Source organism: Lepus europaeus, chromosome 8 (genome assembly GCF_033115175.1).
Source record: "Lepus europaeus isolate LE1 chromosome 8, mLepTim1.pri, whole genome shotgun sequence".
NCBI classification, from domain to species: domain Eukaryota; kingdom Metazoa; phylum Chordata; class Mammalia; order Lagomorpha; family Leporidae; genus Lepus; species Lepus europaeus.
The window spans coordinates 37,246,958-37,271,528 of record NC_084834.1 but is presented as its reverse complement, the minus strand read 5'-3'; the positions used below and the strand labels follow the sequence as shown (position 1 = coordinate 37,271,528).

The 24,571-nt window shown below is 45.3% G+C and overlaps 1 protein-coding gene across 1 annotated transcript in view; it reads right to left on the bottom strand.

The window, feature by feature from the left end:
* Positions 1 to 24,571, bottom strand: part of TBC1D9 (TBC1 domain family member 9) — a 124,494-nt gene that overhangs the window by 64,584 nt on the left and 35,339 nt on the right. The window contains exon 2 of the mRNA XM_062199577.1: positions 5,711 to 5,821. Within this exon, the coding sequence (XP_062055561.1) occupies positions 5,711 to 5,821 (111 nt within the window). The remainder of the gene's footprint in view (positions 1 to 5,710; positions 5,822 to 24,571) is intronic.

Sequence of the window (24,571 nt, the reverse complement as noted above, 5' to 3'; positions counted from 1 at the left end):
GCTTTCCCAAGCCATTAGTCAGGAGTTGGATCAGAAGTGGAGCAGCCGGGACTTGAACCAGTGCCCACGTGGTACGCTGGTGCTACAGGCAAGGGCTTAACCTACTATGCCACATTGCTGGCCCCTGAACTGGTCTTTTACCACTTAAGTAATGACCTTGTCTTTTTACAGTTTTGACTTAATATCTGTTATATCTGAGCATAGCTACTCCTGTTTGCCTTTTGCTGTTTGCATGGAATATCTTTGTCTATTTATTTCCCATCTATGTGTGTCTTAACTAGTGGTGTGAGCTTTGTGTATGGTGTGGGTGTTGTTTTCGTATCTATCCAGCCAGTCTGTATCTTTTCATTGGAGAATTTAATCCTTTTACATTCAAACTTTTTATTGATAGGTAAGAATTTAGTCCTGTCATGTCATTAATTGTTTTCTTATTGCTCTGCGTACTCTTTGCTCCTTTCTGTCTTTATTTTTGTGGCTTGGTGGTTTTCCATAGTGAATGGTTTATCCAAATTTTTTACTTCTGTATCTGTTTTATTCTTCTGTATGAATTTTATTCTTGTGCATATCCTGGTGGTAGTTATTATCTTTTTGCTTCCAGATGGAAGGCTCCTGGAGCCAAAGTAGCTCAGTTGGGAGAGCGTTAGACTGAAGACTGCATAAAGAATGCTACTCAGTGGTCAAAAAAGACATCCTGTCTTTTGTAACAAAATGAATACAACTGGAAACCATTATACTTAGTGAAATAAGCCAGTCTCTTTTTTTTTTTTTGACAGGCAGAGTGGATAGTGAGAGAGAGAGACAGAGAGAAAGGTCTTCCTTTTTGCCGTTGGTTCACCCTCCAGTGGCCGCCGCGGCCAGCACACCACACTGATCCGAAGCCAGGAGCCAGGTGCTTCTCCTGGTCTCCCATGGGGTGCAGGGCCCAAGCACTTGGGCCATCCTCCACTGCCTTCCCGGGCCACAGCAGAGAGCTGGACTGGAAGGGGGGCAACCGGGATAGAATCCGGCGCCCCAACCGGGACTAGAACCCGGTGTGCTGGTGCTGCAAGGCGGAGAATTAGCCTGTTAAGCCACGGCGCCGGCCATAAGCCAGTCTCAAAAAGGCAAATACCATATGTTTTCCCTGATCAATATTAACTAATAGAGTACCTAACATGTAATGTATAAGAATGAAATTGAGATTCTGAGATTCAGTTATTGTTTACAGCCCTTGTCTCAACTGTTGAGGGACAGTGCTTTTTTCTCCATACTATGTGTTGAACTCTTTACTTAGGTAGAGTTAATCTTATGAGTATAAAGTTAACTGAAAATAGATCTTTGTAAAATTAAGAGTGGAAATAGGAGAGGAGGAAGAAAAGTGGGAGAGTGGTTCAGAGGGAGGATAGAGTGAGAAGTATCACTAGGTTTCTGAATCTGTATATAGAAAATACATGAAATTTGTATACCTTAAATAAAATTTTTAAAAAAGAAAAAATGTCTTATATGTAATAAAATATTACCTGCCTATTAAAATTGATGTTATGGAAATATATTTTATTGACATGGAAAGTATATCCAATATATTAAACAGCCCTTATTTTTACTTGCTTTTAAATATATATATAAAGATAGCATGTATATATATATATACACACATTGTGTATATCACTTATATATAATATATACATATATAAATATATAAAGTATATGTTTTTAAAAACTGGAATGTGATATTTGTGATGTAATATTATAAATTTTTAAATTTTTTGTTTACTTACATTTCCTAATTTTCAAAATGAGTATATATTGCTTAAAGAAAAAAATCAAGTTTTTTTTTTTTTTTTGAGCTGCTGTGTTCCCAAGGATACAAGAATAATCTTTGGAGTACAAACACCAGGAAAGGATTTTAAAAATACTTATCAACTTTCACATTATGTCTATCTCATGTGAAAAGCAACGAAATTACCCAGCATTTTCTCTGTCTACTGTGGAGAAATAGCAAGAGCAGACTAATTAGCAATCTTTAATTAAACTCTGGGTCTTACCAGCTGCTGACTAAAAGAATGTTTAATCACAAAAGCCAGCATGGTGCCACTTAGACGTGTTGGGATAGGAGTGGGGTTACCTGAGGACTTGATTTGCACTCTATATAACTTTCTATTACCAAGAACATGAACTTGAACAATCTACTTTGACTCTGTATCCCATTAAAATAAGAGGGGAATGGGCATTCGCAATAGCAGCTAAGATGCCAGTTGGGTCACCCACATCCCATATCAGAGTACCTGGGCTCATATCCTGGCACCACCTCTGATTCCAGCTTCCTGCTAATGTTCACCCTGGGAGGCAGAGGTAATGGCTCAATGAGTTGGGTCCCTACCACCCACAGATCCAATTCTGGGCTCCTGACTTCAGCCTAATCTAGTCCACACTATTATGGGCATTTGGGGAGTAAGATAGCATATAAAGATCTCTCTCTCTGTCTATCTCTGCCTTCCAAATAAAACAAACACACAAACAAACTTTTTGAAAAACAAAATAAGAGGGGTGGACAAGATGATAGCTTATGTATCTCTCAATTTTGATGAGATTTTTGGAATGGTAAAGAAAAGAGAAACATTCAATGGGAAGCCAAATCAAGACAATGTTCAGAAGTATGTAACAGTGAGGATCACTCAAACATACCCACTCTACCCCGTTTCCAATATTAGTCCTGTTTGGAAGTTAGATGTACCCAGAAGAAACTCTCAATGGTTTCCTCCTTCTCTTTCTCTCTAGCTCTTCTCCTGAGAAGAGAACTTCTTTTGTAACATAAGGTTTCCAATCACTTTCATTTCTGTATCCACAATCCCACTGAACTATACAACCCTTCTCACTGTTAGAACCTTCTTGCTCCTTGAATGGGGAGAGAACTAAATGAATTGCCTTCTACTTTTCCCCACAGAAAGCTACGGAGCACAAAAGACTGGATTTCTTCCTGGCTCTGCAGAGCCATGTCCAAGCAAACCAGCTGCTGAGGACAAATGTGCACCTATTTAGTAGTCTAGTGTGAGCCTGAGGTGCTAGTCAACTGGTGAGTAAGGAGAGAGAGAACTGTAGAGTGTAACCAGCTCAACAAAACTAGCTGTGGGGCTGGCATTGGGGCCTAGAGGGTAAAGCTGCCACCTGAGACACTGACATCCCATCTGGGCAACAGTTCGAGTCTTGGCTTCTCCACTTCTGATCCAGCTCTCTGCTAATGTGCCTGAGAAAGCAGTGGAAGATGGCCCAAGTACTTGAGCACCTGCCAACCATGTGGGAGACCCGGATGAAGGCACTACCATAAACTGGCCTGGGAAGACCAGGAGAAACCCGGAGTACTTCACTGAGAAATCTGAGGAGGAGCTCCTAACCCAAAAAGTTCTCGAAGACAATCAGGGGACAATGGGCGAAAATGGCTGGAAGTGAGGATGAGGCAAAGTGTCCATTCTATACCCGCACCAAGTTGAGTGGCTTAGTGGCTCTCCCTGATGCTTCCTCCCACCCAAGTCCCATCCTTCACTTCTGAGTGGTTTCCCAATGTCCTAAGCCCTGAAGTCACCCCTTCATTCACAGAAATGTGTCATCAGTGAAAGTAGTCAACTGTCTCTCAGTGAGGCTGTTTGCATCTCATCTGCAATGTCAGATTTCAGGTAGAACTAGATTCCAGATCTAGTAGCTTTCCGGTAGACTGAAATCATGCTTAGATATCTTCCCCTATAGCCTAGATTCCGGTATTTAATTGGGCATGCAGGAATCAAATGGAACTGGAGGGTATAAAACATTATTTACTTGTATCCCCAGTACTTTGAGTTTCTCAAGAGCACAGACCAAATCTAATGGTCTTTATATGTTTAGATACTAGCACAACACTACCTACCAAGTTTAGAACATTTTAAAAACATGAATAAACTCAACTAAGAGTTCCCAACTGCCAAAGATAAGAGAATTTGAGCAAAAATTAAAGTAGCATTGGATTCTAACTCAGGGTGTAAAATAAATACCCATTAGTCCATTTTGATATAAACACATGAATAATGAGGGAGAAGAGACAAACATACTGTGCATAATAATTTCCAATAAATTATGTAGATAGTTTACTTCAATGGATGAAGAAAAGAATTTCCCACTCCTTACATGTAGACTGTGCATAGCTACTTCATTCCAAATAGTAGAGTTGAAAAGGGGAAAAAAGGAGTAACTTTTCAGTGGGGAATCCTGAAAACCTCTAGTTTGGGTAGGTGATCATACTAACATAGTAAAATCAAAATGCACTTCATCCCTGTGATCTTTCTCAAAAAATTCCAGTCTATTTATTTTAAAAACTCATCGAATTCCAACAGAAGAGCATTCGACAGCAGGCGTGGCCAGTATCCCTTAAATTGTCAAGCTCATTCAAAACAAGGGAAGTCTTAGAAACTTACACACCCAAGAGTATAAAGCTGGGAGACCAGAGCAGACAAAGAATATCAGGAAGACTGAAGAGAATATAGATCAGCTATGGATTTTATTTGGTAATAGTGTATCAATATTAGTTCATTAATTCCAAAAAAGTACCATACTGAGGTGTTAATAATAGTGAAAATTATATACGTAGGGGGTACATGGACACTCTCAATATCTGCTCAACTTTTCTAAAAATCCTAAAGATAAAGTCTATTGATATAAACAATCATGGAGGCTAAAAATTCTTTTTGAATTAACTGTTCAGGAGTCTTGCTTTTCCTGTTGTCATTTTAAAAGCTACGAGCAAACAAATACCTTGGCCAATTTGGATTAGAATTTCACGTGAGTAGTCCAATAGTAACAGGGCTGTTTACCATTTCAAGCACATCCCAGTATCAATGATTTTATCAGCAGGTGAAATAAATTATCTGTACTCGACAGGAATACTGCCATAGGACATACCACATACATTCAGTATACCCAAGTACTCCAGATGCTCCTTATAATTTCCCAACTTCCTTTGCTGTTGGGTTGAGCCCATGTGACCACTCCCAGGTGTAAGTGGAAGTGCTGTGTGCCCTGTCTGGGCTGAGGAGCTCAACACAGGAGTGCTCCATGCTCCCATTCTTTCCTTGTAAGGTGACCTTGGCGAGCTCATGTTCCAGAGCATGTCACTCCACTGCAGGAGGCTACCTGATCTGCATAAGATTTTACCACAGTAAGAAAGAAGCCTTTGTTGTATTATGGCCATTGAGCTTCTGAATTCAATGAGTTGAAACAGCCAAGGTGAATTACCCTTGAATACCAGCTGACTGCATGCAGGAAGCACATAATCCTTCCCTCCTACACAAGTAGTCAGTCCTGATGCTCCTCTGCAAGCTTGAGTATCTCCGAGTATCTCAGAATACCACTCCTGGGGCCCGCGCTGTGGAATAGTGGGTAAAACCACCACCTGCAGTGCCGGCATCCCATGTGGGCACCGGTTCGAGTCCCGGCTGCTCCACTTCCGATCCAGCTATCTGCTGTGGCCTGGGAAAGCAGAAAAAAATGGCCCAAGTCCTTGGGCCCCTGTACCCAAATGGGAGACCAGAGGAAGCTCCTGGCTCCTGGTTTTGGATCAGCACAGCTCCAGCCATTGCGACCAATTGGGGAGTGAACCAGCGGATGGAAGACCTCTCTCTCTCTCTGCCTCTCCTCTCTCTCTGTGTAACTCTTTTGAATAAATAAATAAATCTTTAAAAAAAAAAAAAAGAATATCACTCCTTACCACAGGCAATGGTCCAATAGACCAGAGAATCTGGAGTCTGGTACAGGATTCGGTACGGAGCGACCCGGGCACTGGAGTCCAACACGACGTCAAGGGTACCCACCAGCAGGCCTGAAGGCAGAACAGGGGACAACAGGTTAGGATTTCCTCGGAACTTCCCCAAACTCCCAAAGCAGTGCGAATACATCCTTTCTGCTGGACTGCTTGACATCCCCATTTCCTGCCCCACATCTTGATAAACGTTTGTCTCAGACACGCTGCTTGCTAGTTCCACATTATTTGTTATAACCACCTCCAACAAAACCTGCACAAGCCAAGCTGGACTCAAAAATATGGAAAGCTAACAAAGCTCCCAGCACAGCCCCTGACATGTGCCAGCATTTATGAGTGTCTCTTCAAAATAAAAATCAATAAGGGAGTAAGCACTCACACGCTGGGGTCTCTGCTGTACCTCCATTATGTCACACGTGCATTGTTTCTCCCTTTCTCGCTAGGAAACAAACCCTTAAGAACCGGACAAGGCCGCAGGAACCAGTCACAGGAACCCACCGCCCCACGTTGTATTTTAATTTGCTCCTCTTTACTTTTGTATTGAAATTAGTACAACTCAGGTCGGCAAATATTAATGAAGTTCCTAGTAGGTGCCAGACAAACTCTGTGGGCATGAAGTAGGAAGAGTCGGAGTGCCCAGGGTATTTGTAATCTACTAAGGCGAGAGCCAAGCAGTGTTCTCACACCGTGTTTGGGAGTGGACAAGAACTGTGCAACAGAACGGTATCCCATTTCAACAGCAGGGCCCTTTGCTCTCTGTGACATCCACCGCTCCAGCCAGGGACGCTGGAGCCAGGCAGTACACCACAGCGACAGCCTCAGTGTCAGGACAGGCACTCTGGGTGCACAGAGCTGAGTTCTTGGGTCAGGAACCTCAATGACTATCTTTCCCAGGCTGACAAGGCCCTGGGGGAAACTTACTCATATCATCCACGTCCAGAAAATCCTGACTCTTCAGCAAGTGAATTGAGTCATTTATACGTGAGAAATGCGAATGCCCACTATACCACCGCTTGCTCAAGAAAAGGCAGTGCCTTCTCTCTCCAGGACGGAAGCTGACAAGGGAAAAGAAATTCGGAGCAGAAGGCAGCTCAGTGGTCAAAGCTGGAAAGTGCCCGTAAGAAGCCTGCCCAGAGCACTCTGCTGAGGCAGCCCAGCTAATGCAGGCGATGCCCAGCCCTGTCTCTACGGCAGCAGTCTTTTTTCAGTCTTCCAAGCCAAGCTGTCAGGGACATGGTCATAGCAAATAGATTCTGACAGCTTCAAACCGGGCGGCTGTCATCAGCACAGATTTCTCTTTCAACCACCAACGATCCCAGGAGGGAGGTGTGCGCCTTTATCCACACTGAGCAGGGATTATGCACCGAGCATCTCCTGCACTAGTATAAAAGAACATGGGGGGCCGGCGCCATGGCTCAACAGGCTAATCCTCTGCCTAGCGGTGCCGGCACACCGGGTTCTAGTCCCAGTGGGGGCACCGGATTCTGTCCCGGTTGCCCCCCTTCCAGGCCAGCTCTCTGCTATGGCCCGGGAGTGCAGTGGAGGATGGCCCAAGTCCTTGGGCCCTGCACCCCATGGGAGACCAGGAGAAGCACCTGGCTCCTGCCTTAGGATCAGCGCGGTGCGCTGGCCGCAACGCGCCGACCGCTGCGGCCATTGGAGGGTGAACCAAGGGCAAAGGAAGACCTTTCTCTCTGTCTCTCTCTCACTGTCCACTCTGCCTGTCCAAAAAAAAAAAAAAAAAAAGAACATGGGAACAGGGGGCTACCCTGCACCCATGTGGGAAACACAGGAACAGGGTGCTACCCTGCACCCATGTGGGAGACCTGGATGAAGCTCCCGGCTCCTGGTTTTGGCCTGCCCCAGCTCTGGCCGTTGCAGCCACTTGGGGAGTGAACCAGCAGATGGAAGACAAAGACCTCTCTGTCTCTCTCTATAACTCTGCCTTTCAAATAAATAAAACAAATCTTAAACACACACACACACACACAACACTTCTGCAGGGCATAAAACACCAGTTCCCTTAGTCTGCAGGATGCGTTCCAAGGACTCCCATAATTGAAATGCCCACGATGACTCCAAAGCTAGTGGCAGTTCAGAACACAGCAGAACTTCAACTCGAAAGGGCCAATTAGGAAGTCCGACTAGCTGAATATAATCTTAGGGCACACACTTGATTCCAAAGCCTCTGTCTTCTGAACTGCAAAATAGGGAGATAATGTCACTGTCACAGAATTGTTGAAGACTGAGATAACGGGACTTAGTTGGGTTCCCAACACATCAAATCATACCCTGCCTGCCCTCCACTCAAGCAGCCTAGGGTAACGGGAAAAGTCAGCTCATGATGAGAAAAGTGCAGTCTGCCTCTGCCAGTGGTGGAACCCATTCTCCAGAGCAGGACGGGCCACGTATCTGCTCAGGGCTTTCGCTTCCTCAGTTGTGGAGCAATCATAACAGCACTTGCAGCTGGCGCCGTGGCTTAACAGGCTAATCCTCTGCCTTGCGGCGCCGGCACACCGGGTTCTAGTCCCGGTTGGGGTGCCGGATTCTATCCCGGTTGCCCCTCTTCCAGTCCAGCTCTCTGCTGTGGCCCAGGAAGGCAGTGGAGGATGGCCCAAGTGCTTGGGCCCTGCACCCGCATGGGAGACCAGGAGAAGCACCTGGCTCCTGGCTTCGGATCAGCATGATGCGCCGGCCACAGCGGCCATTGGAGGGTGAACCAACGGCAAAAAGGAAGACCTTTCTCTCTGTCTCTCTTTCTCACTATCCACTCTGCCTGTCAAAAAGAAAAAATAAAAAAATAAATAAATAGCAGCACTTGCCTTCCTGAACCAGGGTTATTCATCAAGGAAGCCTATGTGAGGTAGACCATGGGGAAGCTCTCCAGTTGTCCACGGTCTGTGTCTAAGGGCAAAGAATCCATTTCCATCCACTCCAAGCCACAGGGACTATTAGCTGTCCTGAGCACACCAGAAAATACAAATTTTGCTAATAAGGAAAACTTACTTGTTTGCTCTGATTTGTATGAAATACATATAAAATAAAATTCTTAGAAGCTGCAGAGTTTTCCAAAGGGGTAATTTCCTATGAGGCTATTTCAAAAAGGTTCACAGGGAAATGGAATTAGGGGTCAGTGCTGTGGCTTAGTGGGTAAAGCTGTGGCCTGCAGTGCGGGCATCCCATACGGGCGCTGCTTCAAATCCTGGCTGCTCCACTTCTGATCCAGCTCTCTGCATTGGCCTGGGAAAGTAGTAGAAGATAGCCCAAGTCCTTGGGCCCCTGCTCACATGTGAAAGACCCAGAAGAAGCTCCTGGCTTCAGACTGGACCAGCTCCGGCCATTGCGGCCAGCTGGGGAATGAACCAGCAGATGGAAGACCTCTCTCTTTCTCTATACCTCTGCCTCTCTGTAACTCTGCCTTTCAAATAATAAAGAAATAAGTATTTTTTTTTAAATGAACAGACACATCACTATATCTTGTAAAAATACTTTAAAAACAGAAAATGGAATTAAAAGTTTACTTTGGGGGCTGGTGCTGTGGCACAATGGGTAAAGCCACAGCCTGAGACAGTGGCATCCCATATGGGCATCGGTTCCAGTCCCAGCTGCTCCACTTCCGATCCATCTCCCTGCCAATGCACCTGGGAAAGCATTGGAAGATGACCCAAGTGCTTGAGCCCCTGTACCCACTAGGGAGATCTGGCTGAAGCTCCTGGCTCCTGCTTTGGCCAGACACACCCCTGGCCATTGCAGCCATTTGGGGAGTGCACCAGCAGCTGGAACATCTCTCTCTCTCTCTCTCTTTCTCTTTCAGTAATTCTGCCTTTGAAATAAATAAATCTTAAAAAAAAAAAAATTGGGGCCAGCGCGGCGCAGTGGGTTAACACCCTGGCCTGAAGCATCAGCATCCCATACGGACGCGGGTTCGAGACCCAGCTTCTCCACTTCCATCCAGCTCTGTGCTATGGTCTGGGAAAGCAGTAGAAGATGGCCCAAGTCCTTGGGGCCTTACACTTGCGTGGGAGACCCAGAGGAAGCTCTTGGCGCCTGGCTTCGGATCTGCACAGCTCCGGCTGTTGTGGCCAATTGTGGAGTGAACCATCAGATGGAAGGCCTCGCTCTCTTTCTCTGCCTTTTCTCTCTGTGTGTTAACTCTGCCTTTTAAATAAATAAATAAATCTTGAAAAAAATTAGTTGACTTTGGTGCAAAAAAATTAAAATCCATGCATTTAAGGACTCTTCAAAAGATTCATGGAAAATGCCTATTAAGAGAAACTCTACATGTATTTCCATTTTTTTTAATCAAAAGAAACTTATCTTCTAATTTCATTTTCAACAAACTTCTGGAAGCACCCTTGTACATGTGCCTTTTTGCTTTCCTGTGTGTGGGATTTACTAAGAAGACAGCTAATTACTGCTCAGTCATCTACAGACGGAAGAGTACAGTACTAGGAAAAGCAGAAGTCAGCGCTGGCTGAGGAAACTGGATTTCCCCCCATGTTAACTGACACATCACTCACTATCACTGAGCGTGTCATCCGTCTCTCTCCTTCAATCACGAGAAGAAAGAAACAGCAAGCCTCCCGGCAGTGGCAGAGTCTCTGAGAGTGTCTTCCTGGACAGAGCCTCCCCCCCGGGCCGGCAGTTCACTGGGCGGGCAGTGGGCCCAGCCCTGGGTCTGGACTGCTTCCGTCCTAGCCCCGCCACGTCCCAACTCCCAGACCCATTAAACTTTTGTTCCCTGTAACACAAAGAGGGAAGACCTCTGAAAAGGTCCAGTCCAATCCACACTATCTTGATCAACACAATGTTCCCAGGTAATATCCATCTCCAGCATCCATTAGTCTCATGAACAAAACCCTGGTGTCAATCAGAGATAAAGAAAACTCACTGGATTAAAGTAAACCCACCCGGCGGTGAGGGCTTCTGACTGGATGCCAGCTCACTGGCCTGGGCACCCATGCCCAACTGGCACCACCAACTTGGAATTACTTGCATGGCCTGCCTCGCTCTGTCTCTTCTCTCCAGACTAGCGGAGCCCCCGATGCAGGGTCTAACCGATTCTTTCAGACTCACAGGTCCTGTAGTTTTGCCTGGAGCCCAGGAAGCCTTGAACACACAATTGATGGACAGGTGAGTTACGTATTTAAAAAAAAAAAAAAAAAAACCTAAATAACAAATGGTCACTGCTGTCTAAATTTAAGTGATAGAAGAAGTCAAGATTTGAGGAAAGGGAAAACACCCCGCCTCTCTCCTCCATCCGTACAGGAAATCTGGGCTAGAGGATCCTCACCCGCTACAAAAAAGCAGGGTTCAGGATTTTCTTAGAAGTCTTCTTACTCACACCTCTGCCGTGGCTGTCAAAATACTGAATCTTCTCATCATCTCCCACACAAAGCGCTGCTTTAACAGCTGCTCCAGGCAACCACTTCTGGTGTTAAACAATCTTTGATCGCAGGAGATAACTAAATGAAATTATGGCCCTCAGAATAACTCTTTCCTGCATCTATCTACCTATTACACCAGCTCAGGGGTATCGAAGCGCTGTTTTCAAGGAGATTTAGAAGGCGCTCTGCGGAACTGGTACAGCTGCATTTGCACGTTGGCTGGGAGCCCTAGAGGGCGTGCGAAGGCTGCAGCTTTGGTGGGATGCTGGCTGGTGGGACCGCGGCGCTGCAGGCGGGGAAGCGTCAGGAGGGTGCTGGGCACGGAATTGTGCTCAGGACAATGATCTGTATATCCGTGGTTCTGGACAGTTGATTGCTAAGCTGGCCAGGATCTCAAGATCACTCGGCCTCCCCCGTTCCCTCAGCCATGTGCCAGCTAGAGAAGCCGACATCCACGAAGTCCACGGCAGACAGGGAAGGAGCAGGGGCCAGCGTGGGTCACGTACCGGACAGCTCCTTCATCGTCCCGCCCTGCTTCCTGACCTGCAATAATAACCTATCCCATGGAGTGCCGGGTATACACCAGGCACAACTGTTTAAGAAAATAACTCAAAATCACAGAGATGTATAGGAAATTACACATTTTAACAATATTTCAGAGATTCATGGAAAATGGGATTAGAAGATCAAGTTATTTTGCTGCCAAAAAACTGAAATCCATGCAGTCCCCCCTCCCCATAGCATGTATTTTTCATGAACTTTTGCAGGCCCCATGTACAGCTACCACCACTCTGTCTTATCTGCTTCGTATCTGTTTTTCAAAAGATAATACAAGAGACACAGTATAAAGTTCTCTTAATACTTCCTTAACCCCATTCCCCTCTATTAACTACTCTCAAATTGTTTTGTATTCCTCCTACCAACACGCTTTTCTTTCTTTCTTTTATTTTAAGACTCGCTTTTTATATTTGAAAGGCAGACTTACAGAGACAGAGGGAGAGACAGAAAGAGACCTGGATCAGAAGTGGAGCAGCCAGGACTCAAACTTGCACCCATATGGAATGCTGACATCGTAGGCAGCTTAGCCCACTACACCAGAATGCCAGCCCCATGCTTTTCTTCTTTAAAGGAGGTTTGTTCTTTTAAAATATATGTTTGTTTATTTAACAGGCAGAGTAACAGAGAGAGGGAGAGAGATCTTCCATCTGCGAATTCATTCTCCCACTGGCCACAGTGGCGAGGGGCAAGGCCAGGCCAAAGCCAGTAGCCCAGACCCTCTTCTAGGTCTCCATATGAGTGCAGGGGTCCAAGCACACTTGGGCCAGTTTAGCAGCTTTCCCAGGCACATCTGCAGGGAGTTGGATGGGAAGTGGAGCAGCTGGGATTCTGACTGGGATGCCGGCTTTCAGGCGGTAGCTTAACCCATCATACCACAATGGCAACCCCTCACCTACACATTTATGCTTCTATTGCCTGACATGTATGTACATGGTAACTTAACACTAATGAGTATTCTATAATTTGTGCTAATGAAAAAGAATAGATATTGTACAATTTACTGTTTTCACCCATTAATATGTAACATTTGCCAAGGTTATACTTACAAATCTGATTCATTCGTTTTAAATGTTGTACAACATAGGATAAGAACACCTTTTCCAAAATGCTTAGTACCAGAAGTGTGTCAGATTTCAGAATTTTTTAGAATTTGGAATATCTGCATAGATCTCACTGGCCTAGCATCCTTAATTAGAAAATCTGAGAGCAGGCAAAAAAAATGTTTCCGATTGTGGAGCATTATAGATTGACCATTTTTGGATTAGGGATGCTCAACCTGTATTCTTCTCATAACTATACCATAACAGATCAATTTTCCTAGCGAAGGACATCTGAATTTATCTCTAATGTTTTGCTTTCAAAAGATAATGTAGTGGGAGACAGTGTTGTGGCGTGGCAGGTAAAGTTGCCACCTGCAATACTGGCATCCCTTATGGGCGCCAGTTTCTGTCCCAGTTGCTCCTCTTCAGATCCAGCTCCCTGCTGATGCACCTTGGAAAAGCAGCAGAGAATGGCCCAGGTGCTTGGGCTCCTGCTACCTGTGTGGGAGACCTAGAAGAAGCTCCTGACTCCTTGCTTTGGTCTTGCCGAGCCCTGGCCATTGTGGCCATCTGGAGAGTGAATCAAGGATGGAATCTCTCTCTCTCTTCTCCTCTCTGTAACTCTGAGTTTCAAATGAATGGATAAATCTAAAAAAGACACTGTAATTGTATTCCATGCTCATGAATCCTTCAGCACGTAAGCATGTATCTTTAGAATGCAAATGCTGGCTCCAGGGTAAGTATATTTTAAACCTTACCAGATATCACAAAACCTCTCCAAAGTGGGTTGTGGCACATTCCAGTCTTACCAAGAAAGATAAAAACACCTCTTAAAAAAAAAGAAAGAACACCTCTTTATTCACAATAACTCCAACACTTGGCATTACCACACTGTTTAACTTTCACCAATATTAAGATTGGGAAACGGTATGAGTATTCATTGCTCATATTTGCATTTGTTGGCTTATTATTAAGTTTATGCCTGCTGGCCACCCCAGTTTCCGTTCCTGTGAGTTATTTGTCTTTCCGACTGTGCTGACATTTACTGACAGGTCCAGGTTGGGCATTTGGAATTTACCGCCTGGAGGTCTCCACTAATAGCAAATAGTCCCTGATCTCTGTGCAGCCAGAGAAGCAGCTTCCTTGGATTTGCTCGCTTGTCTGTCTTCTCTATAAACCTTCGACTGCTAAGTGCGACCTCCATGCATCAGCACCGTGGCTGCCCCACCGTCTGGAGGGAGGGAAGTTTCCTGCCGTCCACCTGGCCTCTCCACCGCTGATCCTTAGGTATAACTGATCCATTCCCTGGAAGTCCTAACCTCAGCTGCAGCTACAAGGGACAGGGCCCGGAAGTAACTGAACAAAAACACTCAGAATCTGCTGCCCCACATTCCGACTCCAGCCACAAAACACATTTCACAGGACCTGGAACAAGCCTTGTTTCTTTCTAAGCTGTCAACACTTCGCATAAATGTTTCGCTGGCCAAGTTCTAGTTCCCTCAATAGCCAGGTCAAAGGTCACAAACGCATACGTTCTGCTTTTGCTCAGCGATGTCCCATGCGTTCATTCAACCCCCAAATCCACAGGCAAATAATTCTTTCCTCTCCAGGGCTCTGCCGACCACCTTTCACTCTGTATTACTAAAATAATCAACACACTCTTTCTTGTTCTTTTAAGATTTATTTAATTATTTCACAGGCAAGAGTTAGAGAGAGAGAGAGAGAGAGAGGGAAAGAGAGGTCTTCCATTCGCTGGTTCACTTCCTATATGGCTGCAATGGCTGAGACTGATGCTGAGGCTGAGCCCGGCTGAAGCCGGTTGCCAGGAGCTTCATCCAGGTCTCCCATGAGGATGCAGGGGCCCAAGGACTTGGGCCATCTTCTGTTGCTTTCCCAGACGTGTTAGCAGGGAGCTCTCCTGGAAGTGGAGCAGCCAGGACTTGAACTGGCGTTCAAATGGGACGCTGGCATTGCAAGCAGTGGCTGCACCACAATGCCAGATCCCAACATACTCTTCTACTTAAAAATCAAAAGTGTAACTTTCTCCCACTAGATTTTCTGCTCTTAAGGAAAAGCATTGCTTTGTTTATCTCAGAACTCTTGAAGCTTTAAATTCAGCACACTATGCTGAGTATTTAAACGTGGACCACAAAATTTTCAATTTGATGGCCATCAAGAGAAACCAAGAATTATCTTTGGAACTGACTCATCTATCACAATTCCCAATATAATATGCTTTACAAATCTACCTTAAATAGTTAGAATTGCTGAGAGGTCTACAATTAAAAGAGATGAAGACTTGAGAAGAAGGCTAGAAAACACTCATCTCTAAAAGTGTGAGTTCTGGGGCTGGCGCTGTGGCACAGCAGGTTAATCCTCTGCCTGTGGTTCTGGCATCCCATATGGGCGCTGGTTCATGTCTGGGCTGCTCCTCTTCCAATCCAGCTCTCTGCCATAGCCTGGGAAAGCAGTAGAAGATGGCCCAAGTCCTTGGGCCCCTGCACTCACGTGGGAGACCAGGAAGAAGTTCAGATCGGTGCAGCTCTAGCTGTTGTGGCCATTTGGGGAGTGAACCAATGGAAGGAAGACCTGTCTCTCTGTCTCTCCCCTTCACTGTCTGTAACTCTACCTCTCAAATGAATAAATAAAATCTTAAAAAAAAAAAAAAAAGTGTGAGTTCTGAGGCAGTTGATGTGATGCAGCAGGTTAAGTCACTACTTTGGACACCCACATCCCATACTAGGACACCTGATTCCAACCATGGCTCCCCATCCAGCTTCCTGCTAACGCACCTGGGCTGCAACATGTGATGACTCAAGTCCTTGGGTTCCTGCCACCCCTGTGGGAGACCCAGATGGTGTTCCTGGCCCAGCCCTGGCTGTTGGTGGCATTTGGGGAATGAACCAGGGGATGGGTGGTTTCTCTCTCTCTCTCTCTCTCTCTCTCTCTCTCTCTCTCTCCTGCTGTTTCTCTGCCTTTAACATAAATAAATAAGCCTTACAACAAAACTCGAGAGAAAGAGAGACAGAAAAGTCTCTGTGTTTGCACAGCAAACAGCTGACCCCATGATCCAGGACAGTGCTTCTTAAACTCTTTGTGGTTAGGAGTCAGTGTTTGTATATTTTTTTAGTTCTTAATCTGTTGTAGAATGATACTGTATAAAATACATTACATATGAAATGCTTAAAAGTGAAATTTAAAAAAGACAAAAAATACAAGCCTCCAAATTTGTTTTTATTATTAAATTCAACAGGCAAATTGCTCCAAGTTTCTAAATGCTTCATATCTCAATTTCCGCTCTTAGCTGGAGGCCGAGCAGTAGCAAACATATCAAAAACGGGAACTTGGCAGGGCACTAAATTAGGGGCAGGGAGGCTCAAGGATGATCTCAGGGCTGTGTGTATTAGAATCATGTTATAGTTCTTAAACAGCACACTCAATTCCAGAGCCTTTTTACCTAGTAAAATGAAAAAAAAAAAAAATCATTGTTCTCATAATGCAAGCCAAAATAAAACTCAACCATATAGTGTCTCAATAAAAGGCAAGATTATACGAACAGAGCAGGCACGAGGTTCTTAACTGTATATTCATCCCAAGGGCATGGGACTAAAAATGTTGAGAATCTGGACTAGTGCACTAGGTGATCCTGAGAGACCCCTGAGAAGCAGGCCACTGGGAGAAGAATGGCAAAGGCAGGTGGGGAAACTCATGATACAGAAGTATGCCGAAAGTTAAAGTTCAACAGCAGAGAAAGAAGCCAAGACTTTCACATTTTCTGCCTTAAGAGATAACGTCCAAGGCTGGTTTGTAACCAAACAGAGCAGAGCAGAAAGCTGAAATCAAGCAGTTTTATCTGCAAGGCCTTTGTGAAGCATCAATTCGTTTGCACTGCTCCAGTCTCCCAGGAGCCTTGAAGGCCGAGTCTTCCAGGAGCTGCTCCAATTCGCCTGGCAGGTCCGTCTCTTAAAGCCACCTGGGCCTCCTCTGAACAAAGGGAGAGTCACTGAAGTCGATTTTTCCTTCTCTGTGAGGAACTGCCTGAGAAGCAATCATTCAAGTATTTTCTTACTGGGACAAGTAAGTCATACCCCAGTGAGGACCGGCTCCATCATTTATGGCATACACTAAAAAACGAAATGCAGGGCCCCTTATTCAAAAATGAGTTAGAATTTCAAGGTGACGACAGTGGAATATGAAACCAAGCAGGGGCCCTTCTTTTTTTTTTTTTTTTTTTTTTTTTTTTTTTTTTTTTTTTGACAGGCAGAGTGGATAGTGAGAGAGAGAGAGACAGAGAGACAGAAAGGTCTTCCTTTTTGCCATTGGTTCACCCTCCAATGGCCGCTGCGGCCGGCGCATCGCGCTGATCCGAAGGCAGGAGCCAGGTGCTTCTCCTGGTCTCCCATGCGGGTGCAGGGCCCAAGCACTTGGGCCATCCTCCACTGCCTTCCCGGGCCATAGCAGAGAACTGGCCTGGAAGAGGGGCAACCGGGATAGAATCCGGTGCCCCGACCGGGACTAGAACCCGGTGTGCCAGCGCCACAAGGCGGAAGATTAGTCTGTTAAACCACGGCACCAGCCCAGGGGCCCTTCTAAGTGTTGGTCTGCATGCACAGGCTGCCCACTGAGGAAGCCAGCTGACCCCAGGAACGTGCTGGGCACTTCATCCCACAAACAAGCTTATTCTCAGACTTCACCGGGACTCCAAATGCTCTGGTATGGACCAGTGCAGACAAGGGGACTGCACTCACTCAAAACATCCCGCATGATCCAATTTTTCAAGCTAGCTCCCAACTCTTTCTTTAGATTACAGCTTCTTCCATGAAGGCAATGAAGACAGATGGCTCCCGATCTTGTCTGTGGAGGCAGGTCTGAAAACCTGGGACTGAAATATTTCAGGGCCAGCCCAGCTGAGAGGGAGGAAGGATGGCCCTGTGGGTGCTGGTGGCAGTGAGGTGGGCTTTGAAGCCCACCTGATTCTCAGAAGTCACATCCATCACTGCTGGACACCTGTGTGCTATGCCCCACGGACCCCTTGTCCGGGGTGGGTTGTATCTGCAGGAGCTGCCACGTGCCCTGAGACAACCGCCAGTGTTGAGGTGGATTTGTTCTCAGAGGAGGAGCCTGGTGGGGGCAAGAGGCACGGAGTCACCACACAGACCCTGGGGGTTGGGTGAAAGCAGGCCTGAGGCGAGCAGCTCGCAGACTCGTTTATTTCAGTTGGTGCAGCAGCTTAAATAGCCAAGGTAGCCAGTCTGGTCAAGGGGCAGTCTGTGCCCTAACCAATCACACCCTGTTGCCAGGCAGTTTCTGAAGCAATCCAATCAGGGCCTGTTGCCAGGCAGGCTCCTTTGCCATGTGGTTTCCAAAGCGATCCAATCACAGCCTGTTGCCAGGCAGTTTCCATTGCCAGCGACCATCTTGGCATGGCCTTCTCATTCCACCACACGCCAGCCCTCCTTCTAAGTCAAGTGCCCTCTTATTTAGGGCACTGTGAATAATCAAGGGCATCTCCACAATGAAATAATATTTGAAACAGAAATAACTGTGAATCTAAAATTACCTTTGATAATGACCTAGACCCTCTGCATAGGTTATACCTTATCTATAGGATGATATTTGGACACTTTGATAGCATATTCTCAAATAATTATTTAACAACATGGTAAAATGTATCTAGTGTGTTATGTGAAAAAAAGACAACACAAAACTAAGTTTTGTTCTGTATGATTCCAGTTTGTCAAAAGTATTATCTCACCAATATTACCAATCATTCTTAAATATTACAAAAATATAAATGTTAAACTCAGTGGATGAGGTGATAATCTCACTTTCTTTATGGTCTTCTATGTTTTCAAAGATATCTGGAGTACTTTCAGTATTTTTATGATAAGAAAACACACAGTTTTTTTTTTTTTTTTTTTTCCATTTACTTCAAAACTTATACTGAAACCTGCTTTACTCAGAGAGAGACCATTCCATCAAATGAACGGATGGTTACTCTGGTGGTTATAATGAAGGTTTCTTTCTTTCTTTCTTTTTTTTTTTTTTTACATATAGCCAAGCTAGAAATCTCAAGCTAGGATGCAATGTGTGAACGCTGGGTCACTACCTAAATGGGTGTCACCCACAGGAACACCGCCATAGAGAAAGGCTTGGCCTTTGCATTCTGGAAAATTTTAAGTTCCTTTTTTCCCCCCGGAATACGAAGCTCATCAGTGCTACAAATTGGGGTATATTTTCATAAACACAGCACTGCACAGCTCAACCTCACAGCAGGCACTGAGGCCAGAAAGCTTGTGGTCATAAAATAAAAACTACAAAAAGTAAATGAATAACTTCGGCTCAACACGTTTATCACTGAGTATTCACTAAATGTGTAAGGACCCATGGCTTTGCACAAGCAAGGCAAAGAAAGAGGCTGTCTGTGCTTTACGGACCTAGGAATTACCTGGAAAGATGCACATGAAACTGTCACCCACAGTCACCTCCGGGGACCGACATTGTTACGGAAGCAGAGATCTTTTTGATTACTGGAAGTAATTTTCATTCTGTTGTAACAATATAAAATTTTATAATTATAAACATCTATAATATTATTATAGTAAAGTAGTAATAAAAGAGCTAATGTAGGAATAAAAAACTAAATGAAGATCCGTCTTTTATAACTATATAACCAATAAGTACCTGCTACTTCCTGGAAGGTCCCCGGCTATCCTCCAAATTGCTAAGGCTCAGCATAACACCAAGGCGCTGGAGAGATAGAGTGTATCATATACAGCCAGACCTCGATATCCACAATTCAACCAACCTCCACCAAAAATATTTGAAAAATGGGGCCAGCATTGCGATGCATTAGGTTAAGCCACTGCCCGCACTGCCAGCATCCCATATATGGGCGCCAGTCCAAGCTCCAGCTGCTTCATTTGATGGTACCAACTCCTTGCCGATGCACCTGGGAAGGCAGCGGAAGCTGGCCCAAGTACTTGGACTCCTGCCACTCGTTTGGGAGACCCAGATTCCTGGTTTCAGCCAGTCCTAGCCCTGGCTGTTGCAGTCATTTAAGGAGTGAACAAGTGGATAGAAGATCACTCTCTATATCTTTCCCTCTATCTCTTTAACTCTTTCAAGTTAAAAAAAAATTTAAAAAATAGATTTATGTATAGCAACTATTTATATAACATTTACATTGTACTAAGTATTCTAAGTAGTCTAGAGAGATTTAGGGTACTATATACAAGAAGTTGTGCATAGGTTATATGTAAATACTACAGCAATTTATATAAAAGACTGAGCATCCTTGGACTTTGATATCCTTGGGGGGTCCTGGTCCCAGGCGCCAGCAGATACTGAGGGATGACCATGTAGAATAAGGCCATCTTTAACCAGGCTCCACAGTTAGGGCAAACACACAGCGCTCAACTGTGGTCTAACATGAAAAGAGGCAGGACAATCATACCCTCTCAAGAATTTGTACTGGGGATCATTATGAGAAAAGCCTAACAGCTACAGAAGTGGAAGCCAAAAGGATTCCCTGAGCAAAGAAATGCAGCCAGCAAGCCATGTAATAGGAAGCATACACTGAGCAAAGGGAAAGACAGAGAGACAAGGTTGATGTCAGTCATCAGCGAAAGGAGGAGCAGATCCTGTGATGTCAGAGAGCTGGAGAAGGGGAGGGGAGAGCCTTGTCCCTCCTGCTGTCTGTCTGGCTTCTGGTCACAGTCACAGGTATCCTGGCAACAAAATCCAGCTGCTTGAAGGCAACTTGCAAGAGTCTCTGCTCCTCATAACCCAAAGTGCCCACCTAAAACCCTAACCAACCCCCTAGGCTCCATCTACAGGGGCTGGTTGAGTGAATGTTCTGTTGACACGATGGGGAAGTGTTATGTAACAAGTGTTATATAACACGGTGCCAAGTACTAACAGCAATTTAATGATATGCTTTCCAGCCCTGCATCCAAGTATTCTAAAACAGATAAAAATAGCGGCTGCAGGACTGTAATTCAAACAAGCGTGCTATTTACAGGAGAGACATACAGTGGCAGCTTGGCTTGAGGGCAGGGAGCCGTGTGTGATCTCATCACTTGGAGGGCACGCAACTCCACCTGCATTCCCTTCTCAGAGGAATTCCAGTGCGAGAGCCTCAAGCCACCTGGCAAGGCTGAGGGCTACTTCACAGAGAAATTTCAGTTTGAAATGGGTCAAGTGAGAGCCATCTTCACCCAAAGTCCAGACAAAACCTTCTAGAGATGATCAAGCTGGGAGGACCTGAAAATAGAGAACACCTTGGCACCAACAAGCAAGGAAGCCAGTGGGCCAGAGACGCAAAGAGAGGTGTGTTGCTGCCCGTGTAGACACCTTGTTTCGACAAGGTGTCTGTTGTAACAATGGATCTCAATAGATGTAAAAGACCTGCGGGGCTGGCGCCATGGCGCAGTAGGTTAATCCTTCGCCTGTGGCGAAAGGATCATTGGCTGGGTGTGGGGACAGCTTCTTTGCAAAATGATTTCAAGCTCAATTCCAAGACCCCACTCTTGATTCAGGCTATCTCTACACCCGTCAAAACAGACACCGAGCTGTCTGATGGCAGCAGTAGGATACCAATAATGTCAGCAAGTCTATGTATCCTTCATTAGGCACTGATAAGCAAAAATATCATTGTTTTATTAATGAATGAGGAAATTAAAGTGATGAAGGGCTTGTGATGCTGCTTTCACTCTAAATTGTATCCTATACACCTAATTCCTTAATTTCTAGGCAAAATCGCACAAACACACCCCAAATGTACACTCTCATGTGCACACACATGTGCATATACATGGAGCGGAGTTACCCTCAGGATCCATGTGGGACTGGTTCCAAGATGTCCCAAAGATATTAAAATTTACAGATGCACAAGTCCCTTATGTAAAATTACATAATATTTGCATAAACTCTGCATACATTCTTGTCATATACTTTAAATCATTTCTAGATGATTTACAATAGCTAATACAATGTAAATGCTGTGCATGCAATTGTATACTACGTTGTTAAGGAATAATAACAAGAAGACAAGTCTGTCCATGGTCAGTCTAGTCCATTTTTCCCCCAAATAGTTTTGAACCACTGCTGGCAGATCCCATAGAGACAGAACATGTGGATGCGGAGGGCTGATGGTCCCAAGGTACACTGTGCTCAACTATAATACAAGCATTTCAACTGAGCGTGGAGAAATTCCTGGTTGGGTCTCAATCCATTTTTAGAGCTAATAAAACACAATGGTGCAATCAAAGGATAGGATTACATTGAGATAGTTTTTTTGAAGATTTATTTATTTATTTGAAAGGCAGAGTTACAGGGAGGAAGAAGCAGAGAGAGAGAGAGAAGTCTTCTATCTGCTGGTTCACTTACAACGGCTGAGCTACACCAATCTGAAGCCAGGAGCCAGGAGCTTCTTCCGGGCCATCTTCTATTGCTCTCCCAAGCCATAGCAGGGAGCTGGATCAGAAGTGGAGCAGCCGCGACTCAAACTAGTGCCCATATGGGATGCCGGCACTGCAGGTGTCAGCTCTACCCATTATGCCACAGTGCCGGCCCTGAGATACTTTTTTAAAAATTTTTAAGGCAATCCCGTGAAACTGTTCCTTCTATGCCAGGGTTTCTCAACACTCTTTGAAAACAAAATGACAGTTTCACTCTGTTGCTCACATTCTGTTAGGTTTCTCTAAAGTGTAGAAAGGCACAAATGCCCCGTGAACCAGAGGATGCAGACAGAAAATTTTGCTCAACTTTTCTTCCCACTATTTGTATTCAGAGGACAGAAGGAGAGCCCAAATTGTGTTTGTATTTTTCATTTGTCAGTTGTAACAACATTTACGATGGTTCTTCAAACCATCCTGTGTGACAGCTACAACACACAAATGATTGAGGAACAACAATGGCAGTTCATTCACCATCCCGTTACCCTTTCAGACATGACTGTGTTCCCATCGCGACCATATTTCATTTGTAATTCTCAATTTCAGCATGACCCTACGTTGGGCCCAACGGGGCCCAATAAATCTTCACCTTCAGCCGAACTTGGACAGAGGCAGCCTTAGGCATCTCATCACAGTACCTGCTGGCATCAAAACTCTTTCTGTGCTGGGTGAGGGCCAGGGCCTCCGTGAGATCTAGAATGCTGATCAGGAAAACACATTCTTTCCACCGCTCAGGTGCATGTGTAGATGATGCGATTGGGAGAGGTGCGTGCTTCACGCTGTCAGGGTTTTTGCTGGGGGCAGCGCAGCGCAGCCCGGAAAGGACCGGCAGGAGAGCCACTGCTTGAATCTCTGTGTGTGCAGGCCACAGCTGCTCAGGGGCACTTCAGGAAATGCTGGTAAGCTGACAGCACACTGAGGCCTTTGGCCATGGGAAGCCGGGTGCCTTGTGTACCCTACAAAACCACCATTTTCTAAGTGTGCTAGGATGCAAACATAGGTGAAGGCTAAACAAAGCATGAGAAGTCTTTAAATGTCTATATTTCTCATTTTGATGCATGCTGCCGGTATTCAACTAAGTTGATAGGAAGTAATCTCCCTTAGTTTGCCTATAGTTACACAAACTGTGTTACTCTATTTAAATGCAATGTATGTATTTTTTCTTCTTTGAACAAAAAAATACATGTAGATATGCACATTGGGAAGAAACACACATGATTGTGTTTGATCTTTGCTCCTCATTGTGCTGATTCTTGGAACACTGCTGTTAGGACAGAACAATCCTCTCTTTGTAACAGTGCTAGGATTTGACCCTCATTGCTTGCTCCTCTGAATGAACCCTAAAGAAAATGAGTCAGAGCCACCACATTGAATCTAGACCCAGGGTCTCAGATCCCAGTGAATAAACAACAATTAACCACTTTGTCAATGAACAAGCAACATGCCCATTTTCCAATTTCCAACGAGACCACCAAGGACACCCCCAGAAAAAACTCATTTAACTTAAACCTAGGAGAGTGCCCAGCAATCCAAGGAAAACATTTAGACATGTGGCTAAGCCAACCTGAGTGTAAACAGGGATTCTAGTGGATGTAGGGACCCTGATCCCCAGACCACCCCTGAGCCTGCAGAAAGTGGACCTTTGTATGCCCAGAGTCTCCCCACCTATTAGGCTAGTTCTGCACTACCAGTTGGATGCTGGCGTAAGACTGGAGACTTCCTTCGAAGACTGGCAAAGCTGAGCCAGGAGGGCACTGACCCCGGTGAGAGAGGGCCTTCAAGGAATGGGGAAAGAAGCCACATTTGCAGATTGGGCCACTGCACACACGGGAGCTGGTCAGAGGCCCAGGTGCAAGGATCACATGTTCCCTTGGAGGGAACAAACAGAAAACGCTGAACTTGCTGAGGCTCCAACTTGTCACTGAGGGTAGAAGCTTATGGGTCACCTTGGAAACCAACTTTATAAAGGCTAGTACTCCAGGGAGACGCCTTTCCCGGAAGAGAAATAAGAACGTCAGAGATGAGATCATGCCCCTTCGCTCCTGATGCCCATGTCACTGCCTGAGCGATCGGCTGGTATTTGATTCACCTCGGTCTGCCTGACAGCCACAGCCCTATATCTCCTTGTGCACGGGAAGCAGCGACATGGTCTGGCTTGGACAAACAGAGCCCAGTTTTCATCACTTACTGGACTTCATTTCCTCATCTGTGAAATGGGGAGAATACTTAGCTGGCTTGTTGTGAGGATTAAAGGATGATTCTATATGAAGGGAGTTCCAGGCACACAAGGAGGGGCTCAGGAAATCTGCTTGTAAGTTCCCTAGCTGGGTCCTCTTGTGCTGTCTCCCCTTTCCTACAACATGCACT